An 18,336-nucleotide genomic window follows, 5' to 3' on the forward strand; every position below is an offset into this window, starting at 1 on the left:
TGCTCACATAAAGTGAACTTCACAGTAAAAATATAACTTCTGCTTTTTTTCTTGCTTAATCATTTCATCAACAAAACAGTGTTCTAACTTCACGAAGGAGAACAAACCCAGATCAAGCTTAAGTTATATATTATACCTTACAGCCCTATTAAAAAAAAGAAAAAAGAATTATTTACTACAGCTGTCACAGTGACAGGCTCTATATAAAGTAAACTCTCCATATAGTTAGGAAAAAGAAGAGATACAGAGTTAACTTTATATAAGCAGATCACACTGATTTAAATATCTGGTACACTGTATTTTTCAAGGTGACTGAGGAATCCAAATCTCATCTTGCAAGTCAATTAAAAAAACCCTATCCTTTGAAAAGAATAGCTATGTCATTTTCTCCCAACCACTAGAAGCCAGTGGATGGTCCTTGCATCAGGCCTGGTGTACATGAGACCAAAGACATCACAGTATTCATAAGGCTGAAATGATGTTACCTATCCCTAAGCTATTTTATTTAAGACAATTTCACATTTGGCTACAAAAATACATGCATCACAAAAAGTTTTATTGGCATATTCACTTTATTGTTATGTTAACAGGTGGAAAATTAGCACTAGGTTGTGATTTACATTTATTAAAACAGAACTGACACTTTAAAATAAATATAATATACCAAATAAGATGCAAACAAACCCAGGAATTCTGCAGAAAAACACTGGATGGTCACAAACACAAATATTCAATGTACTGAGGGGCAAGGCAAACATAATAAATGCAATGCTGACAAAATTAATCACTTCAAACACATGAATGAACACTTCATTTAAAACCATGAAACATCAATAAACAAACTTATGAAGATACATACTAAGTATCATATGAAGGGTGAACACCAAGAGTTAGAGCAATCATATAAAGTAGGTATTGTAACAGTCGTGGAATACTCAGCACTTCACAGATCAGACCCAAATCCATTTATGCTTCTGCCAGAAATCCAAATGAAACTATGATAAACCATGCAGTACTATTTAGAACTTAAGTTTAATATTCAGCTATCTTAAACTGAGTATTTGATTTGCTGACTCAAAAGCTGATGTGCACATTGGGGAAACATGATTTCCCTATTGATTATTTTTATAAAGAAGAAACATCAATTAAGAGAAAATATGAATAAGCTGTTTTCTGGCAACATGAAATGGAATGAGGCTAAGTATGATCCTCCAGAAATGTGTATTCTGGAATGACATAAAAGACCAAACCCACCGAACTAGTATGCAAGAGTAATCTCTTATGAATAATGGAAAGAAAATATCAACCAAGTAACTGCTGAATACAGCTATAGAATCTTTCACCTAACATTTCTTCCAACACTACAAATATGTAACCCAGACTTTCCTCAGTGAGTTGAAAAAAAAAAAAAACCACCAAAACCAGCAACAGAACCATCACAAGTTGACCTGAAAGGCAATAAAACTATTTTCACCAGTCACCAAAACCAATTTCACCAAAGATGAAAATTCTACCCTGTAATACAACCCATATAATTTATAGTTTACTCAAACTGAAAAGAATTGAAGTTGCAAAAAGTGCTCTTACAAAACACAAATGTGACAGCCAAGATAAAAAAAACACTTGTAACAAGTTTGTTCTTTGCACATATACAAAGTCTATGTGATGGGAACTAGCACTTCTTGCGAACTTTGCAATACATTGACAATACCATTTCATTTTATAATCAGAGTAATTACATAGCCTACATCAGTGTGCACTGCTACATGCTTTGTTTAATAGCATTTAAGCTACTACAGTCGTATTTCCTTCCAGTGATTTGAAAAGCATGCATCACGAAACCGTTCTGTTCGCACACTGCGTTTCAGGCACTCTCGGTCGCAGTGGTGAATTAGGAGCTAGCAGTCTCTCTCAGGTGACAGAGAACTTCCATGACGCTTGAAGACCGGATCGGATCATAAAATGCATGTTGGAGTTACTAGCTTGTGAACCTCGCTGCTACCCGCGGCGGCGGTGGAAGAGCTGGAGCAGCCGCTGCCTGCGGCCGCAAGCGCCGGCGCACCGCCCGGAGCACCATGGAGAGCTCCCGCTCCCGCGGCCGCTCCCGCCCCGGGAGCCCCGCGGCTTCAGCTCCGCCGAGCCACTCACGGGAGTTCAGGGGCACTCGGCGTCTCTTTGGTGAATTGGAAAGGTTCTGCCTAAATGTTCGTTTCATAGGGGCAAGATGAGAAGGTGGTAAAGCACCTCCCCCTGCCCACTTCCCTGGAGTGCTGTGTAAGACTGAGGGTGTAATTATTCATAGAACCATAGACTTAAGTTGCTGTATATTTAGATTCCAGTTCTGAAACTACCTAGGGTGTATCATGCATAAATATAAACCTGTGTAAGATACATCATATAAAGATTAGCCTTAGGCTATGTTGTTTTTACTACCGAAGCTGGTATTCTTCAAAACTTCATTGTACTTGTATCAGTATAGTTCCAGCGATCCTGCACTCCTTTCTGGCACAGAGATAACCCTTCTGTAACAGATATTCACAAAAGCAGAATAGGAATGCAAACAGCTTCAGGCCAGACCTCAAGAACAGCCTTCTCCTTGTTTGTTTATATGGAATTTACCTTTGACTTTTTTTTTTTATTTTCTTTTTTTTAATTGAATGGAAGAACCATAGTAAGCACACTAGGAAGACAGAGCAGCAGATAGTAAAAGAAAGTCTGTCAGAGAGTCAGACATTGGTATAGAAATCATTAAAGCAATGACATCAATGAATTTCACTTTAAATGGACAGTAACTACATTAGTCTACTGTCTGAGGCTTCACAATCCTCCAGTAGCATTCACTCCTGTTTTGTATCAGCTCTGCTTTAGTGAAACAACTTTTTACATTTGTGTAACTTATGAGTTCTCACAAAATACACATCTGCTCACGTGCAGACCCTACATGTATATATATATATATTCACACACACAAAGGACTGGAAAGACAGATGCTAAATGGAGTAATCATATAAACCTAATTTTACACATGATCTCTAAGGAATTTAGGCTTCTAAGTTAAATATCTGTCATCAGAGGACGACACTAGCTAAGTTTAGACACATCAGTGAAGTGCATCAGCAGTGCATAGTTCATCTAGGGGTTTTGTCTCACAATTATCAATATTTTGATTCTTGAGACATTTTGGAACACTCCCCTTTCAGTATATGTATTCATGTTTTTTCCTCCCATGAAAACCAAGGCATAAAGGCAGGGGGGAGGGCTAGGGCAAGAAGATTTGGACCTAGGTCATTAATACATTACAATTTGGGAACTTCCTGACACATGTAATACACCTAAAGATGTAAAATTCAGAGTCCATCTCCCTTAACAGTTTATTTTTTTTTTAAATATAAAAAACTTGTTCCCATATTCAGTTCTGCAGGGGCATTATGAAAACAAATCTACTGTTTCCTAACAACACTCCTCTAAGATGGAATTACAGTGATCTATGCTGATAACTTGCATAATACAGTCTATGGTCTGTAACATCAAGAGACTTTAGAAACCTATGTCATCCAGTAACAAAACCAGTTGATAAACTGGAAACATACTAGGCTTCTGATAGTCTCACTATACAGCAGTAAACTGCATAGTTAATTATATTTTCATTGCCTGCTCATATTTATTGTAGATTCAAACACATACACATTATCCAATGTTACTACCAACAGTCATTTACGTTTTATTAGACCTTCTCATAAGGACAAATTAAAAGCTCAGGAAATATCTTTAAAATTCTTCTTTCAGTTCAGATTATTTCCCTGTCTAGTCCTTGCTATAAATCATAGAAGTGTAAATAAAGTAAGTGACATGTCACTTGAGTGATTTACTAAAGGCTGTAATGGAAGCAACGAGTTACACAAACAGCTCAAAAAGCAGAAATTATGGTAACTGTATGTGGATTGATTTGAAAGTAGGAAACCTGCCACCTACAATTCAAAGGAGAAACAGTAAGTTTTTTCTACAGTTACAGCAATCCGGGAAAACCTGGAAGGTACTTATCTCTTTATGTTCTGATCAAACCTATTCTGGACTTGTGTCTTTGCTGCTGGGACACACAGCTTGCAGTGTGCAACATTCAGTCTGTTGGCCTCCATGGCCCAAGTTCAGGGCAAATTTTCTAAAGCAGGCTTATCTATGCAAAGGATGCAGGATTCCAATTTTTCCAAGTACAGATATGAATGTGCCAAAACATGGATGCTAGAACCTAAACTACCTAGAACATAATTTGGCTAAGATTTGTCAGTTCTAACTATCATACCAGTCATCCATCCTACCATGCTCAGGAGCCAGCTTATGCAAATTATAATAAAACAAGACTACACTGAATGAAGTATAACTTCTAAAAATAATTTTGTATAAGAAGTGTAAGACAATTCCACACCATTGAACTAATTCTAAAACATCAATAGTTTGTGGCCTGCAACATGACTACATAAAGTCTCCTTAAATCTCTCCTCCGAGACTGTTACTTGCTTTGGAGATGCTTTTCTTCAAAATAGGCCCCATTGATAGTAATCACAAGTTTTGAGAATGCAAACAATGATCATAACACTATCACGAACACTACATTCTATTTTGTATAAGCTACAAAGAAATTCTATGAACTGATACTAATGGTGTTTGTGAGCTGAAAGTAAACACTTCTGACAAGAAGAGTATATTTACTATGGGAAAGGCACAATTAAGTTCTTTCAGATTGTTCTTTCACGCATAACTAAGATGGTGCCAGTACTTCAAAGCAAAACTTCACAAAACAAATTACCACATTCAGATACAACTTAAGTGATTTGGCTTGTGAATGGTTTTAATATCCTCTGTAATTTATGAAAAAAACAGTAAGAACTTCCAGGGCCTGACCCTTCTTCCCAACAAATTAACATGAAGTCTGTTACAAACTTCAAGAGACTGCTGTTCAGAACCCAAGAATATACAAAATTGCAAAAAAATACGTAAGGTATTAACACACAAACCCATGGAGCACAGTTACTCCATTATGTACTCATATGTAAGCTGTGCTATTTGTACAGGAGTAAGAATAAAAAACAGTCACTACTTACATAAAGTTCCACTGCTCCAATACCATACATTTTTATGGAACTCTTTTTTTTTTTTTTTGTTTTGGAATCATCAAGAAGGCTGTTTTCAAAATAAGAGTTCAACATTTAAGGTAGGATAAGCATAGACTTTGTCTCTCCTTCAGGAAATGAGGAAAGAGAAAAAAGGAGCAGGACCTTTGGAAACCTTTAAAGACAAAAAGCACAAAACTTTTAGATATGCTAGTCGTGGTGGAGCACAGGAGGAGGAAGACAAGCATTTCTGAACAAAAGGAACTTAATAAAATGACGATACCATATTTGTCCTTAGAAATACATAAAAATATCAATACGCTCTTATTGGAAAATAGAACATGGAAAGACACAAAATTCTTGCTTTTCTTCCTACATGTGAACAGAATTCTCAGGTAGTTTTTCCACTTTGATGCTTTCAAAAATCTTAGGAAGTAACTGGAAAGTCCAATTAGGATATTAATATTAAGAGTTTAAAGGGATCCAGACTTTTTGCACTTTTAACTAGGAATTTATAAGGAGTTCCTCATGTTGTTTTCACTTAGAACATAGCATCTAAGTAACTGTCCCATATGAAGGAAATGCCTCTACAGAGAAACTTTTGAAGCCCAAGTTCTTCATGGCTAGTTCCCTATGGGTAAGTATTATCCTGCACAAGTGATTTAAATAATCCTTTATCTAGTAGGATTTACAAGAAAAATAACATTGAACCACTTCTGCTACCTAAGTTACTTAACACATTTTTACCTTAATTTTAAATATTTCCAACAGACATTAAAGAGTATTTCCTTGAATGGCACAGTTTTAGGTACCTGCTTTTTTTATATACAGTATATATATTTGTTTATAAATAACTGCATAACCAGAAGATCGCACTCAGAAAATTACAATATGATGTTTCAACATGTTTGCAGCATGAAGTTTAATAGGAAGGAGTGCTCTAGTTTTCCATGCAGCAGTATGTAGCAGATGCTTCTGATTTCTCATTTTCTTTTTGCTTTTAAGAATGTGTTCACACAACCATTCTTCGAATTCCACACTCACAGCAAAACTTCGCCCATTCCACTGGGTACCTTGTTCCACATTCATGGCAGAACTTTGATAACTGTACAGGTGAACTTCCTTCGCTGCTTTTTGAACTTCCTCCATTGACTGAGGATGCGTAGTCTCCACTGTCATACCCAATTTTACCATCAGACCTGAAAATCCCCAGATAAAGAACATTCTCTGTAACTGAATTCAGTGTAACTTGACGCAAAATTATTCTAATCCTTGCAGTGAATTACTGCTATTGTTACTGTCATTTTCATGCTTACACTTCCTACTTATTTACAGTGGTATACCTTATAACTCTACTTATATCCAGATACCCACCTTTCCTGCAAGAAAACAAAAAATGCCAACATTTTAGGAGCAGGACCAAATATCTGATTCACTACTTAGTTTTATCCTACCCTTTAATTTTTATTATCCTACCCTAAATTTTTATCCTACCCTTTAAAAGTACAGACAAAAATTTGTGTGCTTAGCACGCAGATTTCATTCAATTTCAAGTGAACCACTCACTTCCCATTTGAAAGACCATTCACTTTTTTTCAACAGATCCTAAGAGGCTTTTGACATTTCTAACGCTGCCTTCTGTGCACATCTGAGACAGCTGATGACAAAGGTGTTCTGTTAGATGATAACTATGCAAAACATATGGAGTATCTTAAACATGCCAAGTAATATTGACTATGAGTTATCTATTAACTGCAGAGAACAGTATTTTCCCCAAGTTCTTTTGTAATAAGTACTCCCCATTAATGAAGGCTCTATTGCTGAGAAAACCCACAAAGTTAAAAGCTACCTTGAGTAACTGTCTGAATTGCTGGTTTTCCTTTTGTTTGTTAGAGCACCTGTGCTCATGGTTCTTGCCACACTAGGAGGGGTTGATGTCCGTGTTTTTGTTGCACCTCTAAAACAAAATAAATATCTAATGTTTTATATATAGACACAGAAATATATACAAGAACATGCATTTACAAATAATATAAAAAAAATAGCTCAACAATCTACACATCAATTAATTGTATGAAAAATATAACTTATTTCCTACCAAAAGCAGACAGAAAAGCTTTGTCATGAACTTGGCATGGTTTGGAATGAATATGACCTGAATTTACAATGACAAACTAAATGGAACAGCAAGTCCCTTCCTGTTCATGTGTTTTACTTGCTATCCTACCAAAATACAGGTAGATCCTGCATTACTGGTTGTTTAGTATGGTCTAATGTCTACCTTGAGAGACTACAAGTCACTTTTTAGGACTAGCAGGGCTTTCAGAGAAATTGAGAGCAGCTGACTGCAGGTCTTAATAGTTTTAAAAAAATGTAGAAAGGATACCACAATCTCAATACTTTGTGTCCAGTATGAAGTGAGTCACATGATTTCTTTTTCTTCATAACCACAGACTTTTTTAGGATGCATACTTCTCAGATAATGCTGTAAATCCTCTTTCTTCAAAGCATAAATATTATATTTATAAACATAAATAGAAGGAGGAGAGGAAGAAGTCTATCCTGCTGGGCATCAGGGCCTGATTTTTTTTCTAGCCTGTCACAGTGTTCTTAAACTTGGCTTCAATAGTATGACCACTTAGCTGTGAAAGCTGCTTTGCTCAAGACTCATGGGTTTTATGAGAAGCCAGTATGTGATGAATAGCTCATCCTAAACATACAGAACATCTCACTGCTTGCTTTGATGAGTAGAGAAACACCAGAATCCCCTGAAAAATCTGAGCAGCACTAAGAAAAAAAAAGATAGGAAGGGGCATCCTTTTACCATCAGTGACCAAGGACAGAATTTTTCGTCACTGCTCAAAAGAATTACCATTCACTGGGATTTCTTCTTTGGCAAGACTTCAGTGACTATGACATCTTGTGCATCACCTACTAAGTTTTTCTGTTTTCATTCTTGAACACTGATGCATAAATGAAATTTAAGTTGGGACTGGCTCATGACCATTACAAAAATGAAAACAAGACACCATTAAAAAAAATTAGTTCACCAAGAGCCCAATCAACAACAAAAACCCGTAAGTGATGATTTTTTTCCTTCTCTTCAGAGGAACCTAACTGCTCCTTTCAGAATTATAAACAACTTAGTCTTGGTTTGGTTTTCAAAGTATATATAAGGAAATGCATTCAACTCCAGTAGCTTCAACTGCAACACTGGCACAACTGAGGAAGCATGTAATAACTCCTGAATTTTAGACACACTGCATAAAGCATTTCTTCCTTCATGATAAGAGAGTAGGCTAAAGATGGCTTTTCAGCTCTGTCCATCACTTTAAAAACTTCAGTGAATAAGTGATCAAATTATTAAGCACAAAAGTGGATATCAGAAACTAAATTTAAATCAAGTGAAATTGTATCTAACGTATTCAAGTTCAACAAGAATGGCTTCTACATGCAACAGCTGGAGTGGAATCATCAAAGATTCTGGTTCACTGGGCAGAACACCAACCTCCTCCATTAGTTTTCCTGTCCGCCCACTTATTTATAGGAAGGAGATTCTTAAGATTGTTTTATTAAAAAAAAAAAAACCCAACTTTGTAGACTGAAAAGCACTACATAAGTTATATCAGAATTAAAACCTATTAAAAGTTATGTCAGTCTTTCAGAAGTTACAGAATTCCAGGATAAAAGTTACAAATCTAACTTAAATTACACTGTTACAAGTATGTACAACAGTACAGATGCTAAATACTCTATCTTGTATTATTTCCCCTATCTTGTCCATAATGGTAGGAGTCCTAGATGTTTGAAAAAAATTAACATGAAAAATTGTCCACTATTCTTTCCCGTATTTCATCTCTTCAGTTCTCTAAAATATGTGTAATACACCCTCATCCCACTAGGTACTCTGAAAATTCACCTGATGCTTTAAATACTGGGTGTATACTAAAGAAATTTCCCAGAAATCAGCATCCTAAAACCATGATTTTTATTGTGTGTAGTACAGCATACAGGTCACTGCTTCAACCAGGGCAGGGATGGGGGCGGGGGGAAGTCAAAATATTGAAAAGTCACATTGAAAGTGCACTGTCCACCCTGTCTATTGCGGAAGGCAGAGTCCCATGAACAGATAAAACATCATTCAAGGTTTAACAGAATATATTAATTCTAAAATGTTTAAACATAGCTTTCTGCATAATTTCTGCAGATTTTTTCCCAATTAGTTTTCTAAAAATACAGAAAAAAACAAATCTATTTTCAGACTAGAAACTTTAGTATGAGTCTTACAATTAACTGCAATGATTTCTGCCATTGTTGATGAGTAAATCAACAGAAGTAGCAGGCTGTCACTGTCTATTACTTTATTCATCCCAGATCTAGACATGTAATTAGCATCAGGCTTCATGTATATTTGATGACAAATCTTGAAATTGCATCCTTAAGTTGCAATCTGATCTCTAGAGACAGATGTCTTCCAACAAAGACAGACATTCCTGACTATCACAACTTTTGCCACCACAGCTTGATCTCTTCCAATCTGTCCAACCTCTGCTGCTTCTATCTACTTGTCCAGTTCTGTTGTTTTTTTCTGTTTTGTTGGATTGTTTTGGTTTTGCAAAGCTATATAAATCCCTAAGTGGTATCACGTGAAGTATTAATGGAGTCTGACAACAGATGCCACCTTGAACTCTTAAAATCTGGACATATCTTTGAAGATGTTTATTATCCATTTTCAATTTCAAAAGAAATAAGATTGAAGAGGACTTCCCTTACTAAAGCAGCTCATGTTGTACATCTAGTTTAATTATCACTACTTGCAAAATGAAAAACTGAAAGAAATTTGTAAAAGCAGCTTGTCTTTTTCTATTTACGCATTCACAATATGGTTGGATTTTGCCACAAAATACTGAAATATTAAGTGCGCTTCCTAGACAGGGTGTTTTCAGATATTCTTGACAGCTATCACTGTCACCCACAACAGCTCATAGGTCTGTGCAAAACCATAAATAAGTTCCTTATGACTAATGGCATGCATGCCAAAGTCCAAACTTTTGCCATAAACAGTAACTAGCCACACTGCTATGTTGAATTTAACATAGCAGGCTAATAGCTATTCACATTTGTTGAATGCTGCTGGCATGCAAGTTATTGAATAACCTCCTGTAAGGAGGGCAGATTTAATTCATGAACTCAGTGGACATTTGAGTAAGAACAGTGATGTTAGGAAGAGCAGAATAAGTGCCTATATTCTTAAAGAAGTTCTCTCAAGAAAAAAAAATAATCATATCACTGCTCTATGGATAGGGTCTATTGTAAGCATATTTACTAACTCAATAAGCCAAATTTTCAACATCTTAGTAATATATTATAAAAAATTGACCTAATTTTTGATGGTTCACATGATTTATAGCTCTAACCAAACAAGCAAAACAACAACAATAAAATCTGTTTGTCTAAAAAGAGCTCCTCCCCCTTTCATTCCTTTTGCGTCTTCAAATAGAAACACAAGTTAAAATATTTTGGCCATGTATCAAAGATACTTCAGCTTTGGTTACAACACTAAAACAGCAATAAGAGATTTAGACACAATTATACTATTTAAAGCATTACATTCCATGTACAAGCCACATAATTCACTACTAATTTATCTTTTGCAATATGCTTTAAGGTATTGTTTATGAAGGATCAGCCCATTTGAATTTGGCATCTTCCACATTATAATAAAGGGTTAATGACAATATAGTATCTATTTACCTTTTTTAAAGATTGGAATACCCTTTCTTTCAAATTTAGATCTTAAACTTGCTGAATATTCAGAAGCCTTTATATGAGATAAACTAGACTTAATAAAATACTTTACCAGTCATTACAAAGTCTGTCTTGCTTACATTCTTGGACCACCATAGCTATCCTACAGAAGTAGGAGATAGATGACTAATTGACTTTAAGAGAATAAAATTACTTTGTCATAAAACACTTGCCTGTAAGGCAGATATCTGTACAGTTATCGGGCTTAAATGCTTACTTCAGCTTCACATCATGCAAAATCAGTTTTACCTCAGGTTTACAAAGATAGAAGTTCATTAGTCTTAGTCCATAATCACTCAGTGACAGCAGACATCAAATCTGAGAAAAGTTTTTGTCTTTCCTGTTCTACTATGAAGCCATTCACCTAGCATGAAACAGATACCTATACTAATTATATTATATACTCTTCTCCCACAACATTTATATTGAAGACACATGGGGCAGCAGATGTCTGTCAAGGTCACACTTTTACTATTCCAATGCTTTGGAGGAACATTTCTGCAAAACAGATAAGCCACGCTGATTTGTAATACTTACTTCTTTATAGGCAACAACTCATTTGGTCTTTTGACGGTACTGTCTGTTTTTGTATCACTGTCATAAAACCTTTGCACATTTCTTCCAGTTCGCAGTGGTGGGCCTAACTTGTCCATCTTACTACTAAAATATATAAAGGAGTACTCATAAGGAGATTGCTAGATTGCTACTCAAATTATTGCAAAAAAATTAAAGTACTCACAATTAAATATTTATATTCCCAAAGAATTCCCATTGACTAAAAAAAAAAAAATATGTACAAATCAGACTTTAATAATCCAGAAAACAAAAGGGTTCTTCTTACTTTAAAGAAGAGAGGATTTCATATACTTGTATTTGGATTAGGTTTCCAATGTATTTTTTTTTATTCTTTTTTAAAAAAACCAAAAACCTAATGCCAGTTATCCTCACAATCTGCACAATGCAATACACAGAGGCAATACTTTAATACTTTATTATTATGGGTAACATTTCCAAATGAAAAAGAATAAACAAAAAAATCAAATTTTAAAATATTAAACAATTAAAGTTTTAAAAACCCCCACCAAAATAAAACACATCACCATCCCTCCCACACATCATCACAAGGAGAATTGTAGTTTTTGAGAAATCACAACTTACGTTAGAAAAATTAGGTCAAGTGAAGTTCTGTGTTTTTATCATCTTAAACCATACAGCAAAACCTGCAAAAAGCCCACTGTATCTCCTTCCCTAATTCAATAATGTAGCTGACGTTTCTTCTCAAAGCCTAGTAACTTAAGTCTTAACTGGAAAACGATGACACTTACAGTATTTTTATTGATCTTTCTGAAATTAAAGAACTACAAACAAACCAATCAAGATTAATGGAAACATCTGGGTAGCTGAAGCTTAACTATTCTGTAAGTCTCCCACCCCTAAAGAGAAGTCATAAGGAAAAAACAAACAAGCAAAGCCAACAAAACACCCACCCCCTCACACTGAGAGAAATAATTTCTTAAAATTAGTGTGCAGTTTTCCAATTCTTGTCATACAACCTTAATAAACTACAATGCCAGCAAAATTGCTAAACAACTAATTGCTGCCAAGAAAACATTATTTTCAATACAGCTTTTAATATACTAAAAAAAAAAAAAAAAGAGCTCTTTTGTATCTCCAACACCCATGTCATACTACTTTTAATATGATGTTATTGTAGAAGGAATATGAAAAGGCACAGTACTATGAAGTTTGCAATGTAATTTGGTTTTTGGGAAGCTTCTGCTGTGAACCTTGCAACCTGCATTACATCTCTGAAGCATGAAAGGAAATGTCCCCATAAGGAACAAAAATTCAACAATGTTAAATGATATTCATTCATTATAAAGTCAGCAGGGAACACTGAGATTTTAGTCTTGACAATTTAGCCCCAAATAATGCAGGCTATAAGATAAGTTCCTCTAGAGTTACACTTCCCACTCCTCCCAAACAGATATTCTAGCTCAAACTAATTACCTCCGGAAATGCTTAATCAATTCCTGTTTGACCAAATGCACACTCTTTATATATTTCCCAAGGACTGAGAAGCAAGACTGAGGTCTTCTGACACTGAAGACACACACTCTAACCTATCATGATTTTCTTAGCTCTTTTCTGAACCTTTAAGAATTTATCAACATAACCTGTGAACTGCAGTCACCTACAGCATAGAGTACTGCAACACAATAACCTAGAAGCAGTCATGATATCATGAAAGAACAACAATACTCTTCCACACTTTAAAAAAAAAAAAAAAAAAATCAAAAAACCCAAAGCTGACAGTCCTTTCATGTACTAATGAAGAAAAGCACAATCACAAGAATCTTCTGAAATGCAAAGACCACCACCAAGACCACTTCTTATTTACCTTGATTTCACTGAATGAAGTTACAGTGTTAAATGAAAGGAACAAGGTATTTTAAAAATATAATGGTTTTACAGGCTACACATGCTGTATGGCAAATACATAAGTGGAATTTAAAATTTACTGATACTGGTTAAGTGTGCCACTCATTGCTGTAAGACAATACTGGATGTGTTACTAACAGATGTGATTCCCAGGAGGCATAAATCTGACCAGCCTAAGATGAAATAGTATGCTTTATTCCCAAAATAAAATAAAAATGACAAAGCAATTTCTAAGGGTTCATTTGCCATATTGAAAACATCATGTAGTTTTCCAAATCCCAGTAAAAAAAATAATTTAAAATACTGTTCATAAATGAAACACGCATAAACAATTAATCTGTATGTGCGAAAGATCCCTGGCTGGCCACAGACAATGGTGTCAAGTTCCGCTAGGCAAAACAGTTTGCATATGGGGGTGGAGTCTGCCTGTTTGCTTAGCCTTAGGATAGGAAGATCCTACCCATTTTTTTTCTCCTGAAGATGTAATTACTTCTGACAGCTTACTAGAACCGCCCTACCCCTCAAGAAATGTAAGACAGTGTTGAACTCTGTACTCTTACAAAATATGTATCAAACGTAGGACCTTAACATGATTCACTATCCAAATATAAGCCTAACTACAATTTACATAGAATTAATTTTCCTTTTCCCAGTTCTTCAACATGGAAAAGATGACATCCTATTTTCACACAATGAATGAAGGTTTTCCTACTGACTACAATACAGAATCACATGCTACTCTTGAACTCTTACTTGCTTCTCTAGGACTCAGAAGTTATGCCCCTGTGCTATGCTTTCATTAATACTTATAACTGGCTGTGCTCTTACTCTGTCTAGGCAGAAAAAGACAACTCTCACAGCAGAGCTCAGATGACACATCCTGATCTACATGTACAAAGTAAGCCTCACTAATGCTAACCTAGCTTATGTTGATGATACTGTGGTGCACCCTCTTGGTAGTCTTTTACCTGGGGAGCAGAAGAGAATTCAAATAAAAAAGCATAGCAAAAGTGACTTAAAATAAGGAAGTTATAAAATTTGGTAGCATTTCTGCTCGTACAAAATAAAAAATTATACTGCGATATTGAAGATGAACTTTATATGAAATTAAGTTCAAGAATCCTTTACAGAACTAAACTCCTTAGAGACCCAGTTCGTTTTAGCACAACCTTTAACTCATAGACACGAACAGCTTCATGTGCCTTTCACGACAGTTTCAGGCAGCAGTTCAAGAGTGCCACCTAAAGAGCAAGAGGGAAACTGCATGCCTGCATATGTTAATCACTTCTGTTACATTAGCCACCAGATAGTCATTTCTTTGCCCTTTGCATATTCATCACAGAGAACAGGTACCATGATTCTCAGTGTCTGATTAAATTTCCCCCCTCCAACATACTTGATATTGCACAGTATAATTTTAATTCTACTATTAAACCTCACTACCTCTCCGCCAAATCTGGAATTATAACAATCTAGGAAGGTTTCACTTAATTATTAAAAACACCCAAAATTACCATTTCCCTTGGGAAAAACTGCAGGATCTTGTTTCTTACAGCAAAAATTGAAATTTTACCTGGCTCTTAAATACTTGTCAAGGGAAAAAGAAAAAAAATAAAAATCATGTGATTGCTTAACATTCCATTTGAAAGATTGCCCTTAAAACAATACATGTGCAACACTGTGCTCAGTAAATCAGTTCATTAACAACTCAGAAGGAAGAGCTTGACATCTTACACCATGAGCTCTGCCTGACTTAGGTACAACAGAATCCCAGATATCATGCTATGGCTTGTCATTTTACTGGTTAAATCATAAAATGTAACAGAAGAAATAAATTTTGTTTCATCCTAATGAAGGTTATTTTTATGAAATTTTAAAAGTGCTTTTATTTTATAAAATAATCCTAGCTGCAATTAACTACAGCCTAAATTGTAAGATGTTTTAATGTTTAAAGTCTGTGTCACTACAGTCTTAACTATTCTCACTCTCTGACTTAGGATGTTGACTGTTAGTGTCTCTGTCCCTGCTCTGATATAATTTTGCAGTTATTTCAACATTTCCTCCTCACACACCAATAACTAAGGCTGAAATGATTAAGGACAAAATTGTCACTAGTAACCAATCTGAGGCACCTAACTCTTCCATGTTTGTAACACTGCTTCAATGTAACTCCTGATAAACTTGTTCTCAGAAGCGAACACAAAGTAGCTAAAAGAAAAAGAAAGAATTGCTAGGTCTCAACTATAACATATTTAACAGCCATCTGTGAGAAGACTGGTTAGTATGACCAGCAAGAAGCCATAAGGACTGGCTGGCAAAGACAAGAGAACACAAGTTTTTTAGAACACAGAAGTGAGAAGAACTGCAGGCAAAGACATATTCATCACATCCGTACTCTTAAAAACTGGAAATTGTGTAGGCAATTAAGTGTGGCTATAAACCAAGCTAACATTCACTGTCTCTCAGCAGAGATCATTAACTGAGAGCTATGCCAACCAGAAGTCATCTATTTGCGGTTGACAGCACATGTGAACAGAGAGAACCTGTGCAAACATCTTTCCATATATTAACTGCTATTTGGCTTGGTCACCTCACAATTTTTCCTCCAAGCTTCAAAAGAGGTAATGGAAGACTACAGAATACATAGTAGCAAGTCCAGTGACCAACTGACTGGTAAAATTAAATAGAACTTCCTTGTTACTAAGAGGGAAGGTCACAATTGGCTTGTGGTCTGTGGCAGAGGCCTTTTTCTTTGATTTCCTTGAATTGCAGGAAGTTATGCCTAATGTTTTCTCCTTTTAAGTCTCTTCACTTTTACAAAGAAAAAAAAATCATAACACCAACCACTTCAGCATATTCTATAACTTTTTAATCTACTTTATATCACGCTTGACCTCGTTTGCTGTTAATTTTAACATCAGAAAATGCATCTTTGCCTACTTCAATGCTCCTTAAACATTAATGGTGTTTATAAATAAAGGATAAATTCCAAACACAGCACTTGTGAGGCTCACAGTGAGAAAAAAAAAAAATGCAAGTGAAACAGACCACAGACTTCTAGAACTAGCAGAACATAAATATGAAAAAGTATAAATTACAACATTAAATGGAAACTCACCCTGCTTGTGGGCTCACCATTCCCAATGAGTTTTTATGAGCTGGTGATAATGTCTGAATTTTGCTCGCACTGGATCCAGATGAAGATAGTGCTTTATTTGAAGAGGCACCTTGCAGTTGAAAGCGAGCATGGAAATATAAGAAAATGTAAGATTTTGCTGCTGGAATGATACAATTCATTATATATGTTCTGACTGTAAAATTCAAAACGAGTTTTAGAAAAAAAAAAAAAAATATGAGGATAAAGCAAGTATGTTTCCAGAAATTTACAGAAAATATGCAATTGAGACATAATGCTCTATTCAATATAAAAACCCCTGGATTTCAGTTACTTTCTTCAGAAAGGAAAAGGAAAAAAAAGTCTAGAATGTCAAAGTATGTACAAACAGAACATGTTTGATATCTGATGATATCTGAAATCAGATTAAGACCAGTGTTTGCATAATTATATTATAGTGGGCGCAACTATGCATTTTCACCAATTCGTATCATATTTGGCATACAAATTAGTTACAGAATTAAACAACAGAGAAGTGTCAGGTGAGAGATCAGTATTGGATACAATTACACATTACTACATAGAATGATTTTGCAGGTTCAACTCAGAAAAAACCTAATTTGATCCGATATATAAAACCAGAGGAGAATCCTATGTGCTCAAGTGTCTTGTTGGGTAGATGCCAATCAGCGCCCCTTCCAACTTTACTTTAAATGAAGTTTTACAAACCATTATATCAATTTCAACAATAAACTATATAGCCATCATATATGTAAGTCAAAAAAATCAGGTCACAAAAACATTGACTTAAAAAAATTGTATTATGAAAGACAGACACTATCTTATCCACTCATGTAACACTGAACTACGATTTTTTTTTTACTTTGTCAGTTTAAACCATTGGGCAATGCTGTAGAAATCCCTCCAGCTATTAATGGAAAATTCGTAACATTCATTTCATACCTACAACAGTTTTGCTAACACCGCTTGGCTGTGGTAAGCGTGATGATGACGATGGTGTGGATCCGACAGAAGGCATCTTCTTAACTGCAGCAGGTTTGTACTGTAACAAAATACAACCTAGAAATTTAAGCAATTAAATCAAACTATCTATATAACACGATAGGTAGTTATCTCAGGTACTGTGGGAAAACAGACAATGATTATCTACTAGGTAAACTGTTTCTGCTATGGGATCATGCAACTGGTTTCCGCTAGTCTGATTTCTTATACATACAGATGATACTAGTAGATAATCATCTAACTCAGTGGTTTTGGTTTTTTCATTTAACTGTATGTCTTTGTGTGCTTCCCACTTTTCTACAGGTTTTCTCACCTATTTCCACAGCTGTCTCATGAGATTAACGTTATCACCTCATTACCAGTTAATTTTAAAAAGAATACTCAAGGGCAGGATCATTTTTGTCTTTCAAATCTTACTTTCACCTGTGTGCTCTGGACCAGTCCCAGCACTGATTCAGAATACAGTGCAAGACAACACAAGCAGTTACTTAGTGATGTTTCACTTTTCACAGCTTCCAGAAAAAAGAGCATTACCACTAAATGAAAAACACACACACTTTAATCCTTCATTTGTTTCCACCATAAATCAACTACTGCAGCTCTTACCTTAATACACCTGAATTCCTCTAAGCCTCTAATTAGCCAAAATATTGCTGTCAGTTGTCCTGTAGTCATGTCCACTTTGTCCACTTAAGGAACAGCCTTGAATTGAATTCAGAAGACTTGCACAAGAGAAATTCAACTTCCTTTACAATACTGCATCTCTACTTCCTGCTACTACCCTTAGCGGTCATTTTCACAAATCTCTGAATTACATTTATGACTGGTTTTGGTTTTGCA

At 35.4% G+C, this 18,336-nt stretch overlaps 1 protein-coding gene across 4 annotated transcripts in view; it reads right to left on the reverse strand.

The window, feature by feature from the left end:
• Window positions 1-553: 553 nt before the first annotated feature.
• ZC2HC1A (zinc finger C2HC-type containing 1A) overlaps window positions 554-18,336 on the reverse strand; it is a 35,410-nt gene continuing 17,627 nt past the window's right edge. The window contains exons 6-11 of one of the 4 annotated variants that reach the window (XM_074817056.1): window positions 17,437-17,536; window positions 16,477-16,585; window positions 11,454-11,576; window positions 6,958-7,065; window positions 6,182-6,307; window positions 554-5,283 (exon numbers count right to left, since the gene is read on the reverse strand). In XM_074817056.1, the coding sequence (XP_074673157.1) occupies window positions 5,205-5,283; window positions 6,182-6,307; window positions 6,958-7,065; window positions 11,454-11,576; window positions 16,477-16,585; window positions 17,437-17,536 (645 nt within the window). In that variant the 3' untranslated portion in view covers window positions 554-5,204. Of the gene's footprint in view, window positions 6,308-6,957; window positions 7,066-11,453; window positions 11,577-16,476; window positions 16,586-17,436; window positions 17,537-18,336 lie in introns of all 4 variants that reach the window. The other 3 variants (XM_074817057.1, XM_074817058.1, XM_074817061.1) reach the window with 3 other exon arrangements.

Source organism: Strix aluco, chromosome 1 (genome assembly GCF_031877795.1).
Source record: "Strix aluco isolate bStrAlu1 chromosome 1, bStrAlu1.hap1, whole genome shotgun sequence".
In the NCBI taxonomy this organism is placed as follows: domain Eukaryota; kingdom Metazoa; phylum Chordata; class Aves; order Strigiformes; family Strigidae; genus Strix; species Strix aluco.